The 26063-nt window shown below is 38.9% G+C and overlaps 1 protein-coding gene across 1 annotated transcript; it reads left to right on the forward strand.

Annotated features, from left to right (window-relative positions):
* The first annotated feature begins 57 nt into the window (after positions 1-57).
* LOC134541311 (tRNA pseudouridine synthase Pus10) lies at positions 58-25413 on the forward strand. The gene is made up of 9 exons (XM_063384685.1): positions 58-284; positions 3429-3548; positions 7320-7615; positions 9839-10041; positions 10121-10246; positions 13568-13757; positions 20455-20696; positions 24455-24609; positions 25220-25413. The coding sequence occupies exons 1-9, from the start codon at positions 159-161 to the stop codon at positions 25262-25264; spliced, it is 1503 nt and encodes a 500-aa protein (XP_063240755.1). The 5' UTR covers positions 58-158; the 3' UTR covers positions 25265-25413.
* The last annotated feature ends 650 nt before the right edge of the window (positions 25414-26063 follow it).

A 26063-nucleotide genomic window follows, 5' to 3' on the forward strand; every position in this document is an offset into this window, starting at 1 on the left:
TAAGAAAAGCAAATTTTTACACAAAATGATGTTGGTAATAGCCATGCATATTAAACTCCCTTATAATTATTGTTCTATGCTTATAAACTTGTAGTCTATGGGTAATCGTTTTGTTTTGATTTTGAGATTTGAATTTTCTGTTTTAATTAAAAGTTGATATGACAGTAAATAAGAAGGTATTTTTGTTTTTACGTGAGGCTGGCTGCTGTTTGCACTGTTCTCTACGTTTCATGCGCGAGAGAAATCCTGATTCGTACTTGAACATCAAGGATTTTATCAAAGAGGTAACTTTAACTGTAGTTGTTTGTGCTATGAAGTTGACGGCAGTATACTTTTTGGTAAATATTCTATGAGAGTGACTTCAAAGGTAATACTCGGATATTGGGGCTTTTTAGAACAGATAGACGAAAATGGGAAAACTGGGTTTTCACATACTACATAGTCCCTATATTTACCCTGAAAATATGATTTCTTAATTCCTACTAGTTCGTAAAAAATAACAGCTAACATTACATTACCGGTGTTTTCACACTGCCACCGCTATTCACTGTTCACCCACGATCGTATATGTATGTTTAGCACAACTGTAGCCAACCATGGAGAATTTAAAATATATGCAAATTCTTCCGTTTCATATATTGAAGTTGGCCCCTGGATCCTGATGGCTTGATCCTGTGGTATATGATGCTTGCTGTTTTAATTCAGTACGTCGGAATATCCCCAGTACTTAAAAAAAAAAAATTGTTGTATAATAATTAATTATGATAGTCGAATGTAAAGGATTTTTTTTTTCATACTACAATCATAATTCTTTCTTATTTCGCAATTTCTTTCATGTGCAGGATCTTCCGATGTACTGAACTAAAACAGCAAGCATCGTGTACCAAAGGATTAAGCCAACAGGATCATGCCATCAGGATCTTCCGACATTCTGAACTAAAACAGCAATTATCATTTACAACTGGATCATGCCATGAAGATCTTTTGATGTATGGAATTAAAACAGCAAGCATCATGTACCACAGGAACAAGCCAACAGGATCACGCCATCAGGATCAAGCCTTCAAGGACCAGGGATAAACTGGAATACATGAAACACCAGCCATATCAAACACAGAATTTACGATGGCTGTAATCAAATAATCTTGGAAATACTGCAAAATTCAATGTGTCAGCTATTTCAGTGCACAGCGTGTATTCCTAACAGAAAATTAAAGACTTTAACAATTTTATTCAAATTTTTGCCTCCAATTAAACTTGTCCGTTACAACATGACACAAAATAGTACGTACTTTAAATGCAATGTTACTAAAACATTTTGTAATGAAATTACTTATTCTAATAAAACAACAAACATGAAATATGAGCATTAAAAATTCCTTAAAATTGCATACAGTTGTTATTTAAACAAATTTCAATATTACATCATCATCTACATTAACTAAAATTCTCTAAAAAAAATTTTTTTTTTAATGTGTGTGATTGCATGAATACCTTCGTGGGTATTGTAATGTAAGCTCTAAACTTATTTTTTCACAAAACAGTAGGAATTAAGAAAGCTTCCTTTCAGGGTTAATTCAGTATCAATTACATGGAAATCATATATTCCTATTTTTCGTGGGTAAATGGAGGAGGCAGCGTGAAGTTATTTTAATGTAAGATATAAAAATTTAATATTTTAACAAACTAGTAAGAATGATGAAACCATCCCTTCAGAGTTAATTGAGGGACATGTGTAGCGTGTGAAAATCATGTATTTCCGATTTTTTTTTTACGTTCCGTTCTAAAACGCTGTGATATCCGAGCGTTACCGCTTCAAATTTTTCTCTGTTTTTGAATTGGGCCACTGCCTGTAAGCAAGGGGCCCCTCTCGCCCCTAACACTATCAGACTCCTTACACACACTCGCCTCTTTGACTTCAACTCACTTCAGTTCCTCCCTGTGCTCGCCAGGAACAGACCTGAACTTGAGCTGGACATTCCCGCTTAATGTGACATGGGCGAGGGGGGTTGGGGGCAGCTAGGAACTAGTGTGCACAGATAGGGGTATGGAGGCCGGAGAGAGATCACGAGCGTGGAAGCTCCAGAGGAATGGAGGCGGGTAGAAAAAGAGGAGGCAAGTGAGGTCACGGAGGGAGGAAGGAATGCTTGGTTGAGAGAAGCATGGAACCTGTGGAGAAGAATAAAGGTGGGAGGAGAGTGAGAAAAAAGGGCAGGTCTCCTCTGCCACCGGGTGTAAGCCAGATTGCGAGTATAATCAATCAAATTAAAAAAAAAAAATCTTAATGGCCTATGCATCTCCCCTTCTTGTCCTTCCCTTCTCTTCCAAGTACCCACCACCCATCTCGCTGCCCTGCGTCGCACCTTCTCCAGCTAGGCAAGGTTCTCACAGACAGGGGAATCTCGGGGAATCGAAAATGTGTTCTAAACCTAGAAAACACACAGAAATTGTCGAAATTAGTAATTTTTTAATACTATTGTGTTCTTTTATGTCTTAGTCTGTATTATGTGAAGTAAAAAAAAAACCTGTTCTTATCATTAATCAAACGTAAGAGAAGCGATCATTGATTCATCTCTGTATAGATTTAATGATTTGAAACACAATCGACCATTGATAGTCATTCACGTGGTCACAAGCGAAAGCTAGACCAATTATTTTGGTTTTACATTACAAACTGGCTGTGTTGGTCGGTGGAAATGACAACAGTGCAAACTGTGTCTTGTGAGGGAAAATATTTAATGGTTAATTGGGGTAAATCAACTGGTGTCATGTAACCCTTGATCCTGATGTCATGATTTTGTATATTGCTATTTTAATTTAGTTCATAAAATGATCCAGAACCAACAAAAACTTGAATATCACAATAAACAGATTATGTCAGGTGTTATAGATTTTTTTTTTGTATTCAGCTGACCATCATAATACGTACATTGTTACATTACTTCAAGTTTTTGTTATGTCCAGGATATTTTGGTATACACACAAGATGGAATCTTGTAAGTTATGCCTGTTCTAAGTTGTGTGTTTCTACGTTGTTTGTTTCTAAGTTATGATCGTTCTCACTTATGACTGTTCTAAGATGTGTGTATTTTTTCGAGGTTTCTAAGTTATGACTGTTCTAAGTTGTGTGTTTCTAAGTTACGTGTGGTTCCCTATACGCTTGACATTCAACATAGGCTGAATTGGCTTGTTTCATGTCTGTTTGTGGATTCATCTTTCTTGGTCCGTTATTTTCGGGATTTCTCCCTGACCCACAGTGCAAGCTAGCAATTTCGCGTGTCAAAAAAAAATTGATCTGATTGATTTTTCCGCCATCGCGAGGATCATTTGAAGATTGTCAGACATTGAGCCTGTTCTGTGTGTCTGCGTGGGAACTGTTTAGACTAAACGCACGTGTAAGTGTGCCGTGCGGTGCGGTGTGTTCCCAGAGAGGGCTGGAGGACGGGGGTGGCACGGACTCGCCGGGTCACAAGGTGCAGAAGTGCAACCCGTGCGTGGTGTGCGCGGGGCTGCTGCAGCACTGCGTGGATGACCACACCGTGCAGGAGGTGAGGCGCGGGGGCTGATTGATTGATTGATTGATTGATTGATTGATTTTTATTTCATTCAATAGACCATACATAATGGTATAGAATATGTCATAAAAAAAATTACAAATAAACATAAAATACAAACACACAAACAGGTACAAGAACGGTATTAAAAACAATACAAAATTAAAATAATAAAACGGCTGCACTTCCATGAATAAGCACCTATTTAGATAATATTACATATAAAAGAAAAGTAATACATGATTACAGTAAATAAAATTAAGTATAGATATCAACATTAGAACACAATCTAACCTATATCACATAGTATAGTTCATCATAATCATATATAAAACTCACAAAAAAAAACCGTAAAAATGTTGCGAAGCTACCTCCTGTTCATAATCATCTATATTATGAAAAGCCTTATGTGATAAATAAAGAAATAATTCTTTTTTAAATAAATTATATTGCTCCATATTTTTTAGAGCTGATGGTAATTTATTAAATAAACTAATACCAACATTTCTAACAGACTGTAAAGTTTTTTTTCTTATGAACCCTTTGCAGATGAAAATCTGCATTAATTCTCGTGAAATGCTCATGAATATTAGAATTTTATATATAAATTAATTTGTTTTTATAAATAAACAATAATACTTCCACTTCCACCAAACACTATTCCCGTGATCCAGCATGGCTGGTGCAATAAGATGGTTTTGAGTCTGAGGAAAAAAACATTAGTGTTTAGTAGACAGGTATAACAACTTTTGTTAAAGTAAACGTTACGTTTATTGTGCACTAACTTCTCGAATAGTTGAATTGCACATCTAGAGGTTAATAAGGGTCACGTTGTAGAGTTTCCTTTGAAGTTACGTTTTTTTCCCATTAAAGCGATCAATGTTTAGGAGATTAATAATGCTTTGAATACTTGAAAATAATATAAAAATACATTTTAAGTGCGTGCATTTAACTAAAATCGTAATTGATATTATTTAAACAGTCAAACAGACAATTATTCTATATACTGATTCGTAGCTGCCTTTTTACATTTATTTGACCAAAATCGATTGAATTATTGTTCCAAAGCTGTCCTTCGGAAAGTTGATCACAGGAAGGGTGTGATCAACTCGTAATTTGTTACAAGATGTTTGAAAGTGAGACTTAAACCACAAATAATAACAAAGACCAGTCCTGGACAGAGTGCATTCGCTGGCGGAGCCACGAGAAGCCACGACGGCACGAGTGGCTGGACGCGATACACACTTCACTGTCGTACTGTTGGTGGAAATATTTCTGTTGGGAATCAAACACTTACACAGGATAGGGCACATGACTCAAGTGTTCCCGTGAAACCCATTTCCACCTCAGTGGGGACGTCAACAGACAAAATTGTTGGTATTGGGCTGGCAAAAAAACATGATACGACTTGAGGTATGCCTCTGTAGGAAAAATCACACATGGTCAAGTCAGGAGACAGAGGAGGCCGTAAAACTTCACCAAATTTCGAAATAAGATAGTGAGAAAACAGGTTACGTAGAACAGCCATGGATGGATGCTCTGGTGTTTTCTGTGGCCAAATGTTGCTGAAACCACAAATCTTGAAGATCCACACCTCTTCTTTACAAATCAGGTGTGAAAAAAGTGTTCACCGTATTAATGTAATGTTCAGATGTAACAATAATGGTAACCCCAATTTTTTTTTTTTTAAAAGGGGGAACCAATTATGCCAAATTTTCCCATTGCACACCAAACTGTTACCTTAGGACTATTTAGTGGTTTTTTATGTAGTTGTTGGCCAGCCCATTAACGTTACAATTTTGTCTGTTGACGACCCCATTAAGGTGGAAACTGCCTTCATCACTCATTACCGACGTGTTTTCATTCTGCTTACAAAGATTTGTTGTGCAAAATTCCAGCATTGAGGGTAATCTGTTACATTCAATTCCTGCACAACCGCTATTTTAAATGGGTGATAATCTGATAATGTAATTCGTCATGCAAAATCTATCTTACAGTACGATTGCTGATTTTAAGTGTAGCTGAATGACAGTGGGCAGAGCGGCGTGGGTTTTGCAATATTGCTTGTCCAGCCCTTTCAACGTTCTCTGGAGTACGCTCAGAACGTTGACAGCTGGGTGGATTTTTTCCTCATTACTGAGGGTCCTGTTCGAAAATTATTAAATTACCAACCCAATGCAAGATTGTGTCTGAGGCGGGAACAGAGTCATTTATATTGATATTGAATCTCCAGCGAAATTCAAGCTGTACCCCAGTCACCTACTCGCCACCCTTAACAAAACAATCATACGCGAATGTGCGTTGCTCTAATTTCCACGGCTCCACGATGGCAACTGAAAAAGAAATTTTTTGAGTCAAGAAATGGATGGTAACATGCCGCATGCCCCTTCCTTTTCTAATGGCCGAGTACGACCCAGTTGAAAAACATTTGGTTCCTATGCTCCAACATGTACTTATTAATTAATAATATTACTTTTAAAGTGCAGAAGTGACTAAAAATGTAATGTCATTCGACAAACCTTGACACTTCTGTGAAGAAAGGAAAGTATGTAATGTAAAGCAGCTAATTTAAGTAGAAGAAGACAGGATCGCAAGTATTCACTGGCTGGTACTTGCAGAAAGACACACACAGGAATAAAACAACATTTTTGTGCAAAAGCAAGCTCCACTGGTTGGATCGGCTTCTTTGGATGATGGCTTATGGGTTGTAACATAGTGGCCAAAAGTGACTGATTATGGGAGAGAAACATGGAACATGTAAGCTGGTGTGTTTACTTTGGCTGACCTTAAGATGCAACTGAAAGTTGTTAATTGTGTATCGAGTGCTGGGTGTTACTAGAAGATAGTATAGCCGGAACTACTCAGGTACAGGAGATTTCTGATGATCTGGTACGGTCAGGACTTTGCACGTGTCTTATTACCGAAAATACAGGATTATCAGGCGGTGTCTCCCACGGTCACTTAACACTATGAGATGGTGTTTGGCAGCAAATATTGTCCAGCAGGAACATAAATTTAAACATTTCAACATAAATACAGGTTAGTATAGTAAATTTTAAAGGCTCGTATATTCACTTCCGAATGATCCTGACTAACTAGGCCGCGTAGAGCGCTTTCGACTCTCTCTTTTGTGCGCACTGTTAAAAAAGTTATCAAACTTGGCAAAAAATTATAGGTTTTTTGCTTATGTTCGCTAAGTTAGCTTACGTCCGTAGATTCTTCACTGGTCCAGACTGTCTGTCATCCCCGATCATTTATTGCCAGGCTATCGGAAGTATTGTATGTAACTGCATGTACTGGAGAAAGTAATGTGATAGTTTGATTATGAAACGTTAATATTTCAACACTCATGCATAAACAGATTAAAAAGTATGAATAATGAGCTGCGGAATTGGAACTTTGGTTTAGATTCCATTTTTACCGTTTGCTATAAAGTAAGGCGTTCAGTAATAAACATACGTATTCAGTAAAACATTAATTAAGTCAGGAATTGACAGGGTAAGATCTCAAAAATTAATGATCAGTAAACTGTGTAACAAGCGCCTGGTGCTTGCTTTACTTGAACTTTTAAATGATTTTCAGTTGCTGCACCGTGGTAACTCGACTTTTAGGCGTTTGTTACGTTTCTATTACTGTTGGGTGTTGAAAGTGGCAAATACGCGTAGCATAAATTATGTTGATGAACATGTGATCGAATTTAGTCCTGTTTGTTAAATTTTTCAACATTTTATCTGTAGTAGCTAATGTCCCCACACTGTGTTCCAGATCGCGGCGCAGGTAGGCGGCTACGACGCAGACAGGTTCGCGCTGGCGGTGTCCCTGCCGGTGTCCCTGGGGGTGCGCGCGCACGCCCTGTGGCTGCACGCGGGGGAGCGCTGCACCGCGGAGGCGGGCGTGCGCGACGAGGGCGACGTCACGGCCTTGAAGGACGTGTGGAAGTGGCTCGTGGCCCCCCGGCTGGCGCGGCTCCTGGGCAAGGAGCCGGACGGCGGCGCCTCTTGCGGCTTCACCGTCAGCGTTCCCGTCGCCTACGAGGACGAGGAGGAGGAGTGCAGGCCCTTGTAGGTGCACCTTTCCCGCTTCTTTAACTTGCGAACATTGTGTATTTGTTTGATTCACACCCAAGTGTAATTGAACAAATGAAATTCAGTAAAATCACACGAGACAGCATCAAAAGAGTCCAATCGAGCAGAAATAAAAGTCTTTATTGGAATCGAGTTTCAATGATACAAATGTTTGAATTGTAACAAAATAAATCAAAGGAAAAAAAACTGAAAAGTATAGAAACACCTCACTGTACATATCAATGTGAAATAACCGAAATAATCAGAAAAGAATAATTTGAAAATGAAATAAAACCACATAAACCGAAATTAATCGAAACCTTATTTATCAATCAAAATGACTTGATCCAATACAAATGAAATGTTTGAAATTTGAACTTCCCGCGCTGCTTGCCAGCAGCGCCATGTTTTCAAGTTGGCTGCCTGCCGAGGTGGGTAGCCCTGCGGCTTCTGGCAATGAAGCAACAGTTGTTGTTCAACCATCATGGCGGTAAGTTGTGCTATCGTGCACGCTTGCTGCCAATCGTGTTGTTCACGAGTGAATCGTTATTAATTGTTTCGTTTTACATGGATTTTACAGTATCTTACGTCTCTAGACAAAACACCGCTGTTCTGCCCTTGGAATAACTGCAGCACCATAGCTATTGCTCTCAGTTATTCTTATTTATTGTTCTGTAATATGCCTACCTAGAGCTGTACCGATTCACAAAATGTTGCCTATTTGCCTATATGCCGATACTACAATGCTGCGATTACATATTTTAAGAACAGCAACAGCATGGCAGACTTTACCGTATTACCCGCTGAAGGGTCGCCCCCGCATATGGGTCGCATCTATAATTGTGGGCCAAAAAAATTTAACATTTTTCACTTAAAGGGTCACTATTGAATATGGGTCGCACCAAGTATCTGTCTCCAGTAGAATACAAGTTAAGTCCTTATGGTCGGTGTCAAGGGTTATTGCCGCATATTGCCGCACACGGAACCGGTTCTTTGGTTCTTCATCTCTCCACTTTTCATCCTGAGAAAAGATGGAACTGCACGCTGCTCAATTTTTTTTTTTTGTCAGTTCAACCTATAAAAAAAAGAATGTCCTTTCAGCAGTTTTGTCATGGAATGTTGCAGCAGAAAGCATGGGAAATATGACGCCAAGAACAATGTTTGGATACAGTGGCATCACAACAACCTGTCCAGATAGATGTGGTGATTGTATACGGTGCCATCACAGCAGACAGCCACGTCACTTACCAGCGGTGGCCGGGTGACAGCGTAACGACGGAGTTCATGATGTTTTACAAGCACTGCTCGGATATTTTAACTAAACAATTCATACTTACTCGTAACATATTCATTAAAACCAACACAGGCTAGTTATTTACGCACATAGTGCAATAAAAAAAATTTGCATAAGGATCTCAGTACATATTATTAAACAAATAATAAATAAACCAACATAAAATGTGCGATCTATACGCGGGTAAATACGGTATGTTCATATAGATGGCCGAAATGCACATGGTGTGAGGAGGCGAGACAAAGTGCTGGAGGAACAGTGCGCATTCACCAATGGTGCTTTCACAACAGAAGCATGCTACTAGGAAGACCTTCGTACGTCTTAACTAGCGACTGCCTGAAACTCTCAAGTTTCATGAACAGTGCTGTACACACCAGACTGCCGGTTGCTGCTGTGTGTGGCCGACTGTGAAGCATCTGTGCCCGTGTCATCGCCTGCTTCCCGTGGGGCATTTGAACATCACTGCACCGCAAGTGCACATCGCTCAGCTGGTGGCGTGGTGCTCTGATGCACGCAAAAAAAAATATAAATTACGCTCTGCTGTTTGAGCGTGTAACTTTTGCGTACCGGTAGTTGCAATTCTGGACACATATGTACGTTACATTACAGAAGTAGCTTGTTTTGGTATTCTCTGCTACCTACCCGTTAAGCCCGGTAACGTCCCAACACTTTGTAAATTAGGTTTCTTGGTAATGTAAGTAAGTTAGATATATATTTTTTTTGTTTAAGTTAGCCTCATATCTTTAAACCTTATCTAAAAATATGAAACAATACTGCTGTTTGAATTGTGCACTTAAAAATAGTTTAAAGGTGCCCAAAAATGATTCTAGCTGTGAGGATCAGCTGTAGAGACTTGTCAGTTGACAGTTGTGTGTAGCTCTCACCCAGACGGTGTGTTGCCCCCCCCCCACCCCCCCCCCCCCCAGGCACCAGCTCTACCGCCAGAACGGCTGGCGCTCCAAGCTGAGGAGCGGCGGGCCCACCAGGAAGGGCACGGAGCTGATCCTCAAGGACACGGACGACGCGGTGTTCAGGAAGCGGTTCCCGGTGCCCCCCGGCGTGCCCGCGCGCGCGGTCTCGATCCGGGCGGAGGGCGTGGCGTGCCAGCACGGCTCCGTGTATCTGGCCGGTGAGCGTCCGCTGCCCCTTGCGCCCCGTCCGGCCGTGCTTGGGCGGGCGTGGATCGCTGAGCTGGCTCCTTGTCCTAGGGCGCTACCTCAAGTTCTCCCGGACGCTGAGCCAGACCCCGTGGCTGATCGACGGCGAGCGCAAGATGAAGGAGTCGGTGGAGGAGCTGATCGCGCCCCGCGTGCAGCGCGCCGTGGCCGCTGCCAGTGAGTCTGCTCCTTGAGGGTCCTCGTCGTGCCTCAGACACTGTGGATCATGTAGTGTTTTCAATTTGTGGCATTCCAAATACAGTAGAACCCTGTTATAATGTTCCGTTTTCCTGCTTATAATGTCATATTTTTAAAGTCCCAATATTTCCCCCATAAGGACAATGTATTTATTTCCTGCATATAACGTTCATAAATAGTGTAATTTCCTGCTTATAATGTTTGCTTTCTAACATTCAATAAATGGGGGAAAAATGTTTTAAAACCAATTTATTCCAACACTTATGATAAAAAGTTTCCTTTATGTATATTTGTGTTTACAATCACTGCCATACAATACATGAAGTTTGTTAAAATACAATTTTATGCAATATACTGAAGGTACACAATGTTCATATTTACGTGTCAGTTGGCACCCTTAGTCAACTCTTCTCTTCCTTGCCATTCCAGTGGGTATTCAGATGCACGTACATAGTCCCGCGATATTTAAGTTGCCAACCATTGAGGAAGGGCATAACTAAAAGTGTTTTCTATTGCTTACAAATAATTTTTTTTTTTTCATTCATACGTAGGAATCCCAAAATTAAACATTTTCAGGTGGCGAAGGAGTAGACGTTCTCACTCTTAATGTTGTCATCATGAATCGTGAGACAATTTTACAAAAAATGTGGCAGTGTATCTTTAAAGACAAACAAAATTTAACCAGGGAACAAGACAAAGTTGAAAAATTGTTGGCTTGTTTCAGAAAATTCATGTATCAAGTATACTATCTTTAGTATTAACATTAAAGTTGTTTACATAGCTTCGTGAGTCCATTGGTACAAAGCTCGAACATTGTTAAGTGCTAAATTGAGATTTCCTGCTTATAATGTTTTTTTCTTGTGCTCCCTTGAAAAACTTTATAACAGGGTTCTACTGTACTTTGGGTTTCAAGGATTGATATATTTTTATTTACCTATACAGTAGTGTGTATATTAACTGAGTTAATGTGTTCTTTAAATGATTCATGCAATGAGGAATTTTGATTTTATGCAGTTTTTTTGGACATACGCTATTTCAGTTTTGCACTGTTTGTCATGGAAAAATTAACAATAATGTTAATGATTGTAAATTATTAATTAATAAAGTTAGTGTGTCCTGTAGAAGTCAAGTTGGCCCAGTGGTATCATATTTTGGGGTGGTTTTCCTCCAGCTGGATTTTTTCATGTCACTCTGTGATTTGCCCAACCAGTAAATCATCTCGGAGCTTAGTTTGAGCTACGCAACATCAGGGAAGATGTCGCAGTGTTTCGGTCTTCACTTCTCCTTGTCCTCTCGTCCCCAGCCCTTTTTTGCCCCTTTGTCTTTTTTTTTCTCTCCCACTCCGACTCACCTTGATTCTTCTGTATTCCCTCCCGTATTTCCACACCCTCGAATTTGGCTCGTTTACCATTGTTTTAATAGCATCTGCCTGAATATGATAAATTGTTTTACAGCCAGTGTGTCCTGTCGTCACCCCGGATAATGAGAGAATTCGAATAGAAAAAAAAAATTGTGTTTGCGCCCACGCATTAACCTCCCACGAGGCTGCGTCGCCCTCATACAGGCAGAATGGTCGTCAACCGCTGTTCTGCCGGGATTCCTCCCCCCCCTTGTAGCTGCTAGTTGCTGCATCCCTGATGCACGCCGGTGCATTACGTGTGCATGTGACCAACTCTGCGATGGGAGTACTGTGAATCTCTCAGGGTCGCTTTTACTCACACATATTTGTTTTTATTCCTGGCTGACGTATAGTAGGTACATACCTATTTTTTTTTTACACTTTAATCCTGAGGCTGTTCCAGTCCGTGTTGAAGCTAAAATACTAACACATAAGTTGGTTTTTCCAGTGACCCATGCATTCCCAAGCTAGGAATGCAAAGTGTCGTGCCAGTAGCACCTGCCTCATATACTTTTATCATTTAGGTCCCAGTTTTGCTAGATGTGGGTAAAGGAAAGGAGTACTGTAGGCTTCCGAAAATCCAGGATGTCGGGAAATTTTCAGGTGCCAGAATTCTGCCTGGTTGTTGCTCTTCCATTTATTGTGTATGATGTAAACTCCTTTTTAACTTTGGCTAAAAATTACATGGTTTTAGCTGAGTTCGCTTAGTTGGCGTATATCGGTACATTTCTTCTGGTGCTGGACCTTTGGGCAGTACGGACCATTGTATACTAGATTATCAGAAGGCTACTGTAATTTAATTAATAAGAACATGTGCTTGTAGCTATGAGAAACTAAATATGTGTAACAGAGTGAATCTATCCAGTAAGTCATTTTGAAGAATTGTGAAATAAGGAGTATATGTTCAGACCACATAATATAATTTTATAAATATCCATAATAGAATTTAAAACTTCTAGCCTTGTGTGTCAACTTTATACTAATACTAATGTTAATACTGTATCAATAGGGACAATATTATATGGTGAATTTTGATAAAACCGAACCGAAATATATTTCAATACACCATATATAACACCGAACTTCAAGTTAATGCATCACAAAGCGCTGAAATGTAACTAATATCATGAAACTAATCAGCATTTTCAATCTAAACTTAACTCTTATGACAAATATGTAATCTTTTAAATATTAACTTCAAAGAAAGTAATTTATTTTTCACGAAATGTGTACCACATTTTATGCTACCAATAAATTTAAAAAAAAAATTTACTTTTTAATCTTGCAACTGTTATTAGTTACTTATTTTTACATAATGATGTTAGTACATTTTTCAAACACAAAAATACTTAGCAGATAATTTTCATTTGTTCAAAATAGTTAGACATGCTTATTGTAAAAATGCATCACATATCAGACTAAAGGACACTAGTTTGGATAAATTAGTATCATGGAACGTTTATTTTTGTTTAGTAATATGCTATCATTTTCCAACAAATGGACTTCCTAAAAAATAAAACCAATAACACCGAAACCTCCTAATTTAAAAATGTAATTGGACTGAAAATAAAAACATAAAATCACATATGACATACATAGTACATTGTACAAGTTTTTAAAAAGCCAGAGAGTGTTCTGAACTTCAACCATGTGTATTGAACGACCTGAACGAATAATTGTTCTATCTTCTGAAACTACTGCTGGCTTTGCTTGGCGCAGGAGAACAATTACCTCATCAACGAAATAGTCTCCATGATCGAAGAACTGAGCCAAAATTGGCTGTACGCAATGAGTCGAACCGGAATTGCCTCGCAAACTTGTGCAATTAATTTTTACTAAACAAGAACATTTTGTAATTTCCTGTCGTGGATCCATCGCCGCTCGCCGGTCCCGGGTTCCAGGCTACAAGTTCTCGTCGTCGGGCAGAGAGGACGTGGACGTGAGGACCCTGGGCCGGGGACGGCCGTTCGTGCTGGACCTGCTGGACGCTCGCCGGACGAAGCTTTCGCCGCGGGATGTGAGGCGGCTCGAGCAGGAGATCAACCAGAGCACTCAGGACGTGGCCGTACGCGACCTGCAGATCGTGCCCAAGTAAGAGCGCGCCCGCCGCCCGCCCGTCCGCGAGTTATCAACATAACACTTCGTATTCATCAGTCATTTCACGTTCAATTCAACATTTCAAAATCTAATCAATTTTTTTTTTTTATCATTCGTTACCTTTAGATACAGCAAGTGACACTCATTCGCAAAACAGTCAAACGAAACGAGTGTAACATGTGTGAAGCCAAGAAGTTTCATTGTGAAATGGGATTTGTTTTCTGCGAATAATACAGACATATATTTTATATGCAAAAATAATCACTGATTTTTGACTAAAAATAGAATTATAAAAAATAACCCTATTTTAATGTTTATTATCAGTTGGATCAAAAAAAAATTTCAAACTAAAAACCTAATTGGTTTAAGAAAATGTATTGCTGCAGTTTTTATTTTCTGGCATTCTTACACGTTACTTTAATTGCTCCATATATGTGTTTTTGTTTTAACTTTTACTTGTTTCTTCTTTTATATTTTGCATTAATTTTTCTTATACTTCTGTTAAATTTTAAGAAATATGTTGTGTGTAAAGGTTTGATTAAAAAATATTTGACTTTCATGAGTATTTTATATTAGATTCCGAATTCTATTTTTGGGGAAAAAAATCTGTATTCGCAGAGGCCTTTATAAAGTACCACACTATAAAGGATTACTCACTTTAAAGTTTATATTTTCAGGTCCTAAAAAGGCATTTTAAATTTAGTAACAGTTTGACGCTTGCCCGCCCTTCCTATATTAAATATCTCGTTACTTTACGTTATAATTAAAACCAAAACGAGTTTTAATAAGCTCAGAAGCAATTCAGGGAAAAAGGTATTTCGGCAGTAGGCCTACTCACGTAATATGCGGCGAGGAATCTGTGCGACGTCGTAGGTTATAAATAGGCTTCTGCGAGCAGAAGATTTTCACTTCGAGTCGAGCTCGAGCGAGTTTGCTAAAATACTCGCGAGTATCGAGTCGAGTTCGAGTTTTTTTTTAAAGTTTATTGCACATAAATTTACTGTGATGGAGTAATAAAATGTGAGAACTTTTGAGAAAAATATGGAAATAAAAAAAGAAACCATTATCATTGTTAGCCTACTAAATAGATAGACCTACATTAGAGGTCTGCAAGCCTAAGAATTTTACTTTGAGCCAAGCTCGAGCGAGCTTACTTGAAAGTTCTCGAAGCTTGAGCTTTTGTGATACAGTTACACTTTTGGGAAATTATTTTTACCTTAAACTTAGTAGGTATAATGTTTGAATAAAGTATTAAAATGAAGTGGGCTTATTAATTTTGGGTAACTATTTACAGAGTGCTTTTATAATTTGCACTGCTAGGAAAAAAAACATGTTTTCCATTGAATCTAACCTGTTTCCATTGGTTCATTAGCAACTGATATCATCCAACTAACATAACCACAGTTTACAAGTACGTATATGTTTGTGTAAATGTAACATATCTTTGGAATAATTTCATCCTTGTCAATTTTTCTGGAGTCCTTACTGAGCTTCAACTAACTGAGCACCAAAAATCATGTTGTTTGAAAAGTACATTCACATTGTTTCAACATTTCCACTTTTCAGCACAAAAATTCTGAGAGAGATTGTCATAGAGTATTAAATTCTGTTCTTCAATCTATCATGCAGAAAAATAATTTGTTCTGCACGTTCAGGAGTTAAATTAGCTCTACGATTGGAGATGGTGTTTACAGCAGATGAGAAGCATTTCTCGCTGGCAACCTGTGTGGCTGGAATGCTTTAGTAAAATTGTTGGTAAATATGTAGAGTCGCGGTATATGCGGAAAAAAAATGCTAAAATTCCGAAAATACTTTTATTCTATGCTCTTTCACTTCCTCTTTTCAAATCAACCGGCGGAGATAAGAAATTCCAAATACTTTAGGAATATCGAATTTTTTAATTTTCATCACAATACCTGGGTATTCATGCGGCGATCACCATTGTTTCTGGTTTACGAGTATCTATTATGTTTCTTATTGGACAATTTTGTCACGTGACAGTTCCGTGATTGGCCAGTATTCAAATGAACCAATACGTGATTATTTATTTATTTATTAATGTTCCGTCGGAGGTATCGCGACGTAGGTGAACGACTACATCATTTCCTTCTAATGGCAAAGGAAATGTACCCGCCTCCAACTTAGGTGGGTTTTTAACGTTTCTAATTTTAAAGTCTTATTTTTTATTTGGATATTGTTGCGCAAGTAATCAGTAACAAAAATATTTTACGTGAGTTGTTAATGTTCATCATTTGTCCGGGTTTGTTAGGTCAGGTCAGTTACATTATAAATACTTTAAAACTAAAGAACCATTGAAATTAATTCACATTATTTTTTATGTCCGCTTAGTTTGAAAGTATTAATAATGTAACTGACCTGACCTAATCGACCATTTTATTTATTAAGCATTCACGAACATACGGCAAAATAACAAAAATGGCGTCGGTCTAATGGTTGTACAGGTGTTGTATTGCAAAATTAAAAAATTCTATATCTCCTAAAGTATTTGGAATTTCTTATCTCCGCCGGTTGATTTGAAAAGAGGAAGTGAAAGAGCATAGATTTTTAGCATTTTTTTTTCGCATATACCGTTACTCTACATATTTACCAAATTGTTTAACCTCAAAATTAGTGTCAAATATCTGTAACTTGTCATTAAGTTTAATCAATTTAAAGTAATAAAAATAGAAGCATTTTACTTAATTCAATTTACACTTGCAAAAAAAACTTACGCACAATAAACCTACATGGAAATTAAAGTCTTTTTCAATGTCCTGTAGTCTGAAATATGTTTACTCATGTCATCAAATGTAGAGCTGTACTGAAGAAGCCGATTTTGCCAATATTTAGTTGAATCGGCATTTCTGCCAACTTCCAATACTCTTGCTAATTTTAGGCCGATATTACTGAAAAACGTAAGAGAGACTGCCATAACCTAAAAATCCACGAGTACCCTTTTCACTTTTCGTAGTAGTACTGCATTCTTTCAGATCACATTATTTCTTAGCAACATGTGCCAACCGTACATATCAAGATTTAACATCCTTTTTTTTTTCAATAATGTTCTTTAATTTTAATATGTCCTAAATAAATACATTACCATCACGGTAAATACACTTCTCGGTTATTACGGCAACTATAGTGCAAATGTGGTAACTATCATGCTTCTGCAGTAGTTATGGTATCTACAAAGAATCTTTAGTTCTTTTTATGGTAATTATCTTAAGATAACTAGTGGAATTGTACTGCAGTTATGGTACATCATCCATATTTCTTCGTAAGTTGTTGTTCATTTGTCTTTTCTTCATATTTATATTTACGTGCGCCATTACTGGCAGGAACTTTCATAAAATTTTTAAACGGGACTTTATATCACACATTTAATGGCGTAAATGATGAGACCCCGGACAATTTAAACGCTTTTTACAGTAAAATGCGGGAAATGTTTCCGCATAAAGCGGGAAATACTTCCGCATAAAGCAGGAAAGTGATACATTAATGCTATGCGGAAAATTATAGAAGTAAAAAAAATTAATCACGGAAATTCGTAAATCCCGGGTACGTAAAAATGATGTGTTCATGTATACGGTCGATCATGTTACATTATAAAGTAAAGGATAATAGTGTTGTAAGACTTTTATTCCGATATAATGAGAGTTTTTTTTTCTATAGGTAGAGTGCAAGAAAAGCTCGCTCGAATTTCGAGTTGTTGAAAACCACGAGCTCGAGTTCGAGTATTACTAAAAAAACTCGACTCGAAACTCGAATTTCGAGTACTCGCAGGTGTCTAGTTATAAACAAAGAGACGAACAATAGAATAATTCATTAAAACAACCAACCATCTTCGCCCTTTATTTTTCACGTTGCTATAACCACACATATTTATTTACTTCGGGATATAATAGTAAATATGGACGAGTTATGTACACAAATGAATATTTTTCTTTCGCCACAGCTGAACATGTACATTGTGACGCCATCTTGTGACCGGCGATCTACCAACTGTATTTATATTTTATAATAGTATAAATTTAACTAATTAAGTGTGAAAGCAAGTTTAAATACTTTTTAATACATAGGATTGAATAGATATGTATGTACATATAATTATTTATGCCACATTTATCATTTCTTTTTAATTATTAATATCTAGTTTATACTTCCACCACCAGGGCAGGGAGATTTCGGCGAGAGTTATGCGCGTGCATCTCATCCCTTCCAAAGAGGAGTTAGTTCGCCCCTCCCTTCTTTTTCTTCGTTCCCGCGCATTTCTCCCTATATAAAGGCGAGGTCATCCACCTGAAGTCAGTTGATCGGCCCGACGGCCAGTGAGGCTGGAATCCGCCCACTGACCATAGGATGATCATAGGGGGAGCAGCAGAACGACTGGCAATCCGTTTTCTGCTGCTCGCACCCCTCCTTCGCGAGTCAGGCCATCCGAGGACCTATCTAGGCTTAGGGAATTTGTCCCCCCCCCTTTCTTGACGATACGGTGTACCGTGTATCAATCCAGTGTATGTAGTGAAAGCCGACGCAGGCGACCAATTGAACTGTTTGGACATTCAGGTCAATAAAAGTTCCTTGTAAAATCCGACATTTTCAATGAATAGCCTAGCCCCATCCCTCACCCCATTAGCTATTCGCCTTCACCAGCTAACTGTGAATCCTGCCGCAAGACCAGCAGTTGGACCTTCTCCACCCGATACCTGGCTCTCACCCAAGAGGGCTCGGTGCGAGAAGAGAGGAGAGGCAACAAGTTCAGTGTAAAGTAATGTCATTATTAAGTTTTTCAGGTACGTTGTAATGAGATTTCACTGTAATTCGTTTTAATTTCCTCAGTTACGTAGTATTGACCTAGGTATCGCTGTGTTGTGAGTGGGGTGGGAGTTCGGGCGATGGGTCGCGTCGGCCCACTTGGAGGGGTGTAGCCCCTGCTCAGAATAAATTATCATTGCATTTTACAAATAAAACTGACGTTTTATAACCAATTTAAACTAGGGCTATAAAACACATTCTGTTTAGTGTTTTCAAAATTAAAACAGCCTAGTGATGAATGTAATCTGCAAATACCCTCTTTTATCGCATACCGTATATACTCGTGTATAGCGCGCCCTTTTTTCCCCTCAAGTAAAGGAAAAAAATAAGGATGCGCGCTATACACGGGAAAAAAAAATTTGGGGGGGGGGGGGGAGGCGGGGAGGAGTGGAAGTCGTTAACTGCCGCGTGACGGGTGACGTTTCTGGCCAGCCCCCACACATACGCACAAGCAACAAGGCCTCTGTTTCACACACACACACACACACACACACACACACGCGCGCAAGCTCGCACATCATGGTCTCTTGTTTATTTTTAGACCTCCCCCCTTTACAGAAAGCCAGCTCAGAAGCTAGTAAAGAGAGAGAGAGAGAAAGAGAGAATGTTGTCACCAGTTTTCTCTCCCCCCCCCCCCCCGGCCAACTTCTTCGCTTCCTCCATTCCTCACCGGTGAGTCATCAAGTTCTCCGCGCCAGCTTAGCAACGTAGCGCGGCACGCCTCCCTCCCTTCCTTCCTTCCACGTACCATTTGTGACGATATAGCGCTTCATTATCTTCCGTTTAGACAGCAGAGTTTATGTATTTTCCTGACGCATCACCACACATCAATTTAAATAATCAGGTACCACTAAATGTTAGTAAAATTTATTTATGGGGGAAAAAAAAATTTCAATTTTTTTTTTCTTTGGAATTAGTTGCAAAAATCGTGGTGCGCGCTATACACGAGGGCGCGCTATACACGAGTAAATACGGTAATCGTCGCACCTATATTTTTGTGGCCGTCAAATTTGGGATAAAATAACTTATCGCATAAACGTCGCATTATGTTTTTGGTCCCGCTATTAGATGCAGAGCGCTTTGTGAAGGTATATTTTCTGTTTAAAACTATGTATTTTAAAGTATAAACCTAATATTTATTTGTAAATTACCACTTACTTATTTAATTAACGGAAATACAAAGTTGTCTGACGTGTAAATTTTCTTTTAAAGACGTTTTTAAACGTTATTTCCTTTATCTGATCGTCTGCGTCGTCGCAGTGTACCGCTTATAAACATGTAGCCAGCGCTAGTTGGCATCATTCATGTTTGGTTATGTTGCTTCCCATACACAGCGTGTGCACGTAGTCGAATATTGATATCTCGCCGATTGCATGCAACGCGCGCTCTCTATCAGGTGCTGAGTTAACTACATTTGATGGCCCGCATTCATTCCTGATAAATGTTTACTACGGCAATAGTTACGCGTTGGTCCACGTCGCAGATTCAAGTGGCTTGCGTTCGCGGTTACAATTTGGTTTTTCTATTTAAAGTTGAAGAAAGATTTTTTGTTTAATGAATCATTAATATAAATTGTTTGACGTGCTCTTGTATACTTCACTTTTTTTTTTTTTTTTTTTTTTTAAATAAATGTACTTTCCATGAACAGGTTTTTTTTTATAAACAACTTTACCTGACAAAGTTTTTTTTTTCCGCATAAACGTCGCACCTCTACTTTTAAAACTTGATTTTAGAATAAAATGTGCGACGATTATGCGAGAAAACACGGTATGTATCATAATGGTGAATATCAATAGTTTTGTAAGGCACGAGTGCTGATGGCACGGCAGGGACTCGGCGGGACGGAGGGCTGCATCGGAGGGGGTCCCTGTCCCAGGGAGCAGCTGGCGGAACTGAAGCAGGGCGAGGAGGAGAAGACGAAGCGGTACGTGGCCCTGTGCGTGTCGCGCGACCCGGTGACGCGGCGAGCGCTGGACCGGCTGGGCTTCGTCACGGACCTGCAGGTGATGCAGAAGATGCCCGTGCGAGTGCTGCACCGGCGGCCCGCGTCGTGCCGGCCGCGCGTCGTGCACTCCATGAGGGCCTGGCTCGTGCCCGACGACCCGGCGCGCGACCCTGGTGAGCCCCCGTTCGGGGCATGGGAAGCCTAACATGCACATCAAGTTCTGTCATTCCCGATTACACCCGAACAATTCACCTTCGGCCAACTTCTCTGTTTACTTTAATGTAGCTATACTAACCTAACTAACCGTCCATAGTGTTTTGAAGTGTTTTAATATGTAGCTAAATTAACCGACCACTTTTAATATTTCAGTTCATTTTTCCTGTGCAAAAATAAAACAAATCCCAAAGTTGGCCGAAGGTGAATTTTTCGGGTGTAATCGGGAATGGCAGAACTTTATGTGCATCTTAGGTCTCCCTTGCCAACCAAGAGGCACGAAACATACTAACCTTTTAAATTAAGATGGTTAAAACATTTTTTAAGGTATACCATGTTTCATTGCATAATTGTTGCACGTGCATAAACGTTGCGTGATTATTTAGATTCCGAGCGCTTTGAGTAGTTAGTTTTCCCGTATAAACAATGTATTTTAAAGTTGAAATCTAATATTCATTCAGATATTACAGCTTAATTATTTAATTAACATAAATATGAAGTTATCTGATGTGTGAATATTCTTTTAAAGATGTTTTCAAACGTTATACCTTTATCATCTCGTCCTCGTCACCGCTGTGTACCGTTTATAAAAATGAAGCCAGTGCTAGTTGGCATCATTCATGTTTGGTTATGTTGATACCCTTATAGAGCGCGTGCACGTAGAGTAATGTCGATACAAACAGCTCATCGATTGCATGCAACGCGCACGCTCTGTCTAGTGCCGAGTTAACTAGTATAACGACATACTCGCATAATCAAAATTGATTTTCAGCTATAAATTCAATGTTTCTTTATTTCATGTTGTGATGTTTTAAGTTAATATAGTTACTGTTCGTTAGACAAATTTATTTATTTGTATGTTATTACGGTAGAACCCTGTTATAATGAATCTGAAGGGAGTAGTTTATATGTTCACTATAGAGGGGAAACTTTATATCTGGGAAAACTTTTATAATGGCATTACATACTCAAAAGCGAAATCTTAACTACACATAGGCCTAAGCCAAGAAAAGAACGAATGAAAATACTCAAAGCAACAGTTTTATGAACAAATGCAGATATTATTTTTGATGCACTACACATGTACAAACTTTCTATTAATGGTTCTTCGACATCGGCGTATTTTCCTTTTTTCAGGCGTTTAATACTCTGTGACGTATTCGCAGCTTGAGAAAGAAGATTGTTCAGCTTGTTTAATATTGTATTTAACGTGGATGTTTCAATTCCCAGTTCCTTTGCTATTAACACATGCGGGACAGTGGGGTTGGAGTCTACCCTTTTAATAATGTCCAGTTTATCTCGCACAGATAATGCCTTACTTTTTTTTTACCACGGTTTTCACCCTGTTTTATGTACGTATTTCTTATTGAAGCACATTTGCAGCTTAATAACACGAATTTCTTTTTACTGTCAAAAGTAAATAAACTAAAAATAACTAGTCTGGCGCATCAAAGATCACTACGTATCATGTAGTATCGCAGTTGCTAAAGCTGGAACGAAATTTTCTCACTTTCTATGGAAAAAATTAGTCCACAGAGTTCTATCTAGTGGTAGTCTTACGAACCTTACTCCATCAAAATTTCCGAAACGTGAACAATAAAAATGAGACGTAAAAATATTGAGTTTACTGCTATAATGTACATACGTTTTTGTGTGGCTGTAATTTATGTTTAATTTTGATAACATATTAAATGTACACGCATTCGCCCATTCTTTAACTATGCAGGGAAAACTATTTTTTATTTTCACCAAACTGATCACCATTTCTGGCTACACGTAGCCTACCGAGACCACTCGAATACAACTTGTTTATAATATGAACAGTGGACAATCGAGTAGCGTATTGCGGAGAAAAACTTCAATTTCAATGTGATCCAGAATAGATGTTTTGTGAAAAAACTTGTAATTATATAAAAATATTTGAGATAAATGTTCATTATGTCGGCAAAATTTGTTCGTGGTACACGGGAAAACGTATCAACATTGACAAAAGTTGTGCGCTATATTCAATAAATTAATACATAACCTCACATCATTTTGCCGGGACTGAGACGGAAATTCACAATAAACGGGAATTCATTATAGGCGGGTTCACTATAAACGGGTTCTACTGTATTAGTTTATATTCAGTGTTGGTGAATTTTTTTGTACTGAGACTAGTATTCTAAAATGGCGAGACCAGGTCACGCACGAAAGTCTTCCTTTCAGGACCAGTGGCTAAATGAACCTGAATTTAATGGCTGTTACATGGTAATGTAAGTGTTCAGATAGAATTTTCTGAAAGATGCAGATTGTCTTATAGACAACACGGAAGAAGAAACCCTCTTAGCTCACAGATGTGTGTGTGATGCTGTCAGCTATGTGGGTGGTATTCAGTTAGTGCCACTTATAAAGCCTATCCTCCACGCAGCACACAATGCACATGCTCGCTTTACAGAAGCCGAGCAGGAATACAGAACAGCAGTATCAGGCCAGTTGGATGAATCTTGTCGTCGCAAGTTTAGCGATTGGGCTGTGAAGGAACTGGATGCCAAAAAGTGTAAAATTCTTGAAGAGGCTCGTGCTGTAGCCATTAAAATTGATGATGAACTTGAAGGTTAAAAAAAAAAAAACAGTATTTCTAAAATAAAGTGCTTTACTTGCTAACAACATACCGTATATACTCGTGTATAGCGCGCCCTTTTTTCCCCTCAAGTAAAGGAAAAAAATAAGGATGCGCGCTATACACGGAAAAAAAAAAAAAAAGTGAGTAGATGAGGCGGGGAGGAGTGGAAGTCGTTAACTGCCGGTTGACGGGTGACGTTTCTGGCCAGCCCCCACACATACGCACAAGCAACAAGGCCTCTCTTTCACACACACACACACACACACACACACACGTGCGCGCGCAAGCTCGCAGGTCTCTTGTTTATTTTTAGACCTCCCCCTCTACAGCTAGTAAAATAAAAGAGAGAGAGAGAGAGAGAGAGAGAGAGAATGTTGACACCAGTCCCCCCTCCCACTTCCTTCGCTTCGTCGCAGCTGCTACCGGTGAGTCATCTACTCCGTGTCACATTCCTGCCTGCCTCCCTTCCTCCCGCCCACGTACCAGTTGTGACGATACAGCGCTTCATTATCTTCCGTCTACACAGCAGAGTTTAAGTATTTTCCTGACGCATCACCACACATCAATTTAAATTATCATTTTTTTCATACGTAATTACTTAACAGGTACCACAAAATGTTAGTACAATTTATTTACGGGGAAAAAAAAATTTTTTTCTTTGGAATTTGTTGCAAAAATCGTGGTGTGCGCTATACACGAGGGCGCGCTATACACGAGTAAATACGGTATGTATCTCAGTGTTCTTTATACAGTCATTTTAATATAATTGATTGCATTTTATATTATTTACCATAGTTGGAACTACAAATTTATAGTTTCTAAGTTTTTCTTGCTATGACAAATTATTCCAGTGTTTTTTTTTTTAATTTTTTTTTTTTTGTTAATACAAAAACCATTCACATTCATGCCGATATAGTAATTTTTTACTTTTATATTTTTTAAGTATAATGAATTATTAAAAAGAATTCATATAAATTGGGTATAGAATGAGTTAAACATTCTGGAAAATTGAAAATTAATTTCTGGAAAACCTGAAGAAATACCCAGGAATTTGGTTTTAGGATGTGAGTAGTCGCCCTGTTGTTTTCTTGGCTGGCGTGATGCATGCTGCAGACGACGCGCGGGCCGGACTCTTCAAGCTGGAGGTGGTGACGCAGGCAGGGACCTACGTCAAGGAGCTCGTGCACGGGGACTTCGGCCGCACCACGCCGAGTCTCGGAGCCCTGCTGGGGGACATCAGCGTCGACATACTGGCCCTGGATGTCATGGTGAGGATCCCCTTTCCTTCGCTTCCCTTCGCTACAAGGTTCCTTCCCAACACTTCCATTCTCGTTCCTTCTCTACTGTCCCTTTACTACCACTTTCCTTCTCGTTCCTTCCCAACACTTCCCTTCTCGTTCCTTCTCTACTGTCGCTTCCCAACACTTCCCAACACTTCCCTTCTCGTTCCTTCTCTTCTCTACTCTTCTCTACTCTGCTCTACTCTACTCTGCTCTGCTCTACTCTACTCTACTCTACTCTACTCTTCTCTTCTCTTCCTTTCCCTTCCCATGTAGATACAAAGAAAATACATTCTGTGGCTCTCTAAAAAATTGTAGAATCTGTTTAATTAATATTTGGCTCATATCACTTGACAGTCTGCCGGCCCCGGGCCTCGATGGTAATTCCCAAAGTTTTCTTTTTAATTTTTTTTTTCTTTTTTTTCCTCCATCAGACACATTTTCAAGTTGTCTTCAAAGGTAAGTGTTGTGATACTTTAAGTAGTTTATCAGTAGTTAACCATTTTAACAAGTGCATCATTGAAGGTACATTTGTATTTGTAATTTTTGTGTCAAACCTCAGATCACAAACCTGTTTACAATTTTTTTTTTTTTGCAGGCTGTTTCACTTGATTGGCCTCCAGCTGTGAACTATGACATGTGACCACATTGGTTTTGATAATGAAGACATTTCACCCGACTGTGCTAAGGAAAATGTTCCTGCAGTAAAGCAGACATTGACTGCAAGTGACCTTTCAGTACTTTTCTGGTACTAGTTCTACTGCTATTAAAGATTTTTTTCTTTTCACAACAGTTTTTGACCTATTTTTGAGGTTGTTACGTCTCAGCTAAAAGAGAAACTGACCCACACACTACAAAACACTAATCTAAATCATTTATGCGACTACGGAAAAACTATTCTGAAAGGTTCATAAATATTTTAGGTTTTCTTTCAGATGAAAATTTAAGATGATTTGTAGATTTTAAGAAAATATTTTTATTAAATTTATGGATATTTATTTTTTGTCCTTGTACTTGCCCACCGGGTCTGTCATGTGATGTGCACAACAATTCCACGCAGTTTCCTTAGCAACAACACAAATTAATTTTCTCTCCTCGAAAAAATAATGTTGGTCCATTTTGATGGTGGTGATGATGATGAAAATGTTCTTAATACTCAATCACTTGCTGTCAACGTACAAACAAGGACGGGTGTGTCCTTGGGATGGCAACTAAAAACCACTGAAGTCCCATCATAAGACTGTATACAGACAGCGGTAGAATGTCTCTGTAATCGATAAATGTTTCTTCCGGCACCAGAGCATTGCACATCTATCCTTCCTTTACCAAAATACTATTTTATGTTCTAGAAACATTCCAAACAAACTATGACCTATGGCAGGATGTAAATATGGGGGGGGGGGGGGGTTGTTTTTGTGTGTTTGTGTGTGTTTGTGCAAAAC

The sequence above is a fragment of the Bacillus rossius genome, chromosome 18 (assembly GCF_032445375.1).
Source record: "Bacillus rossius redtenbacheri isolate Brsri chromosome 18, Brsri_v3, whole genome shotgun sequence".
Lineage (NCBI taxonomy): Eukaryota > Metazoa > Arthropoda > Insecta > Phasmatodea > Bacillidae > Bacillus > Bacillus rossius.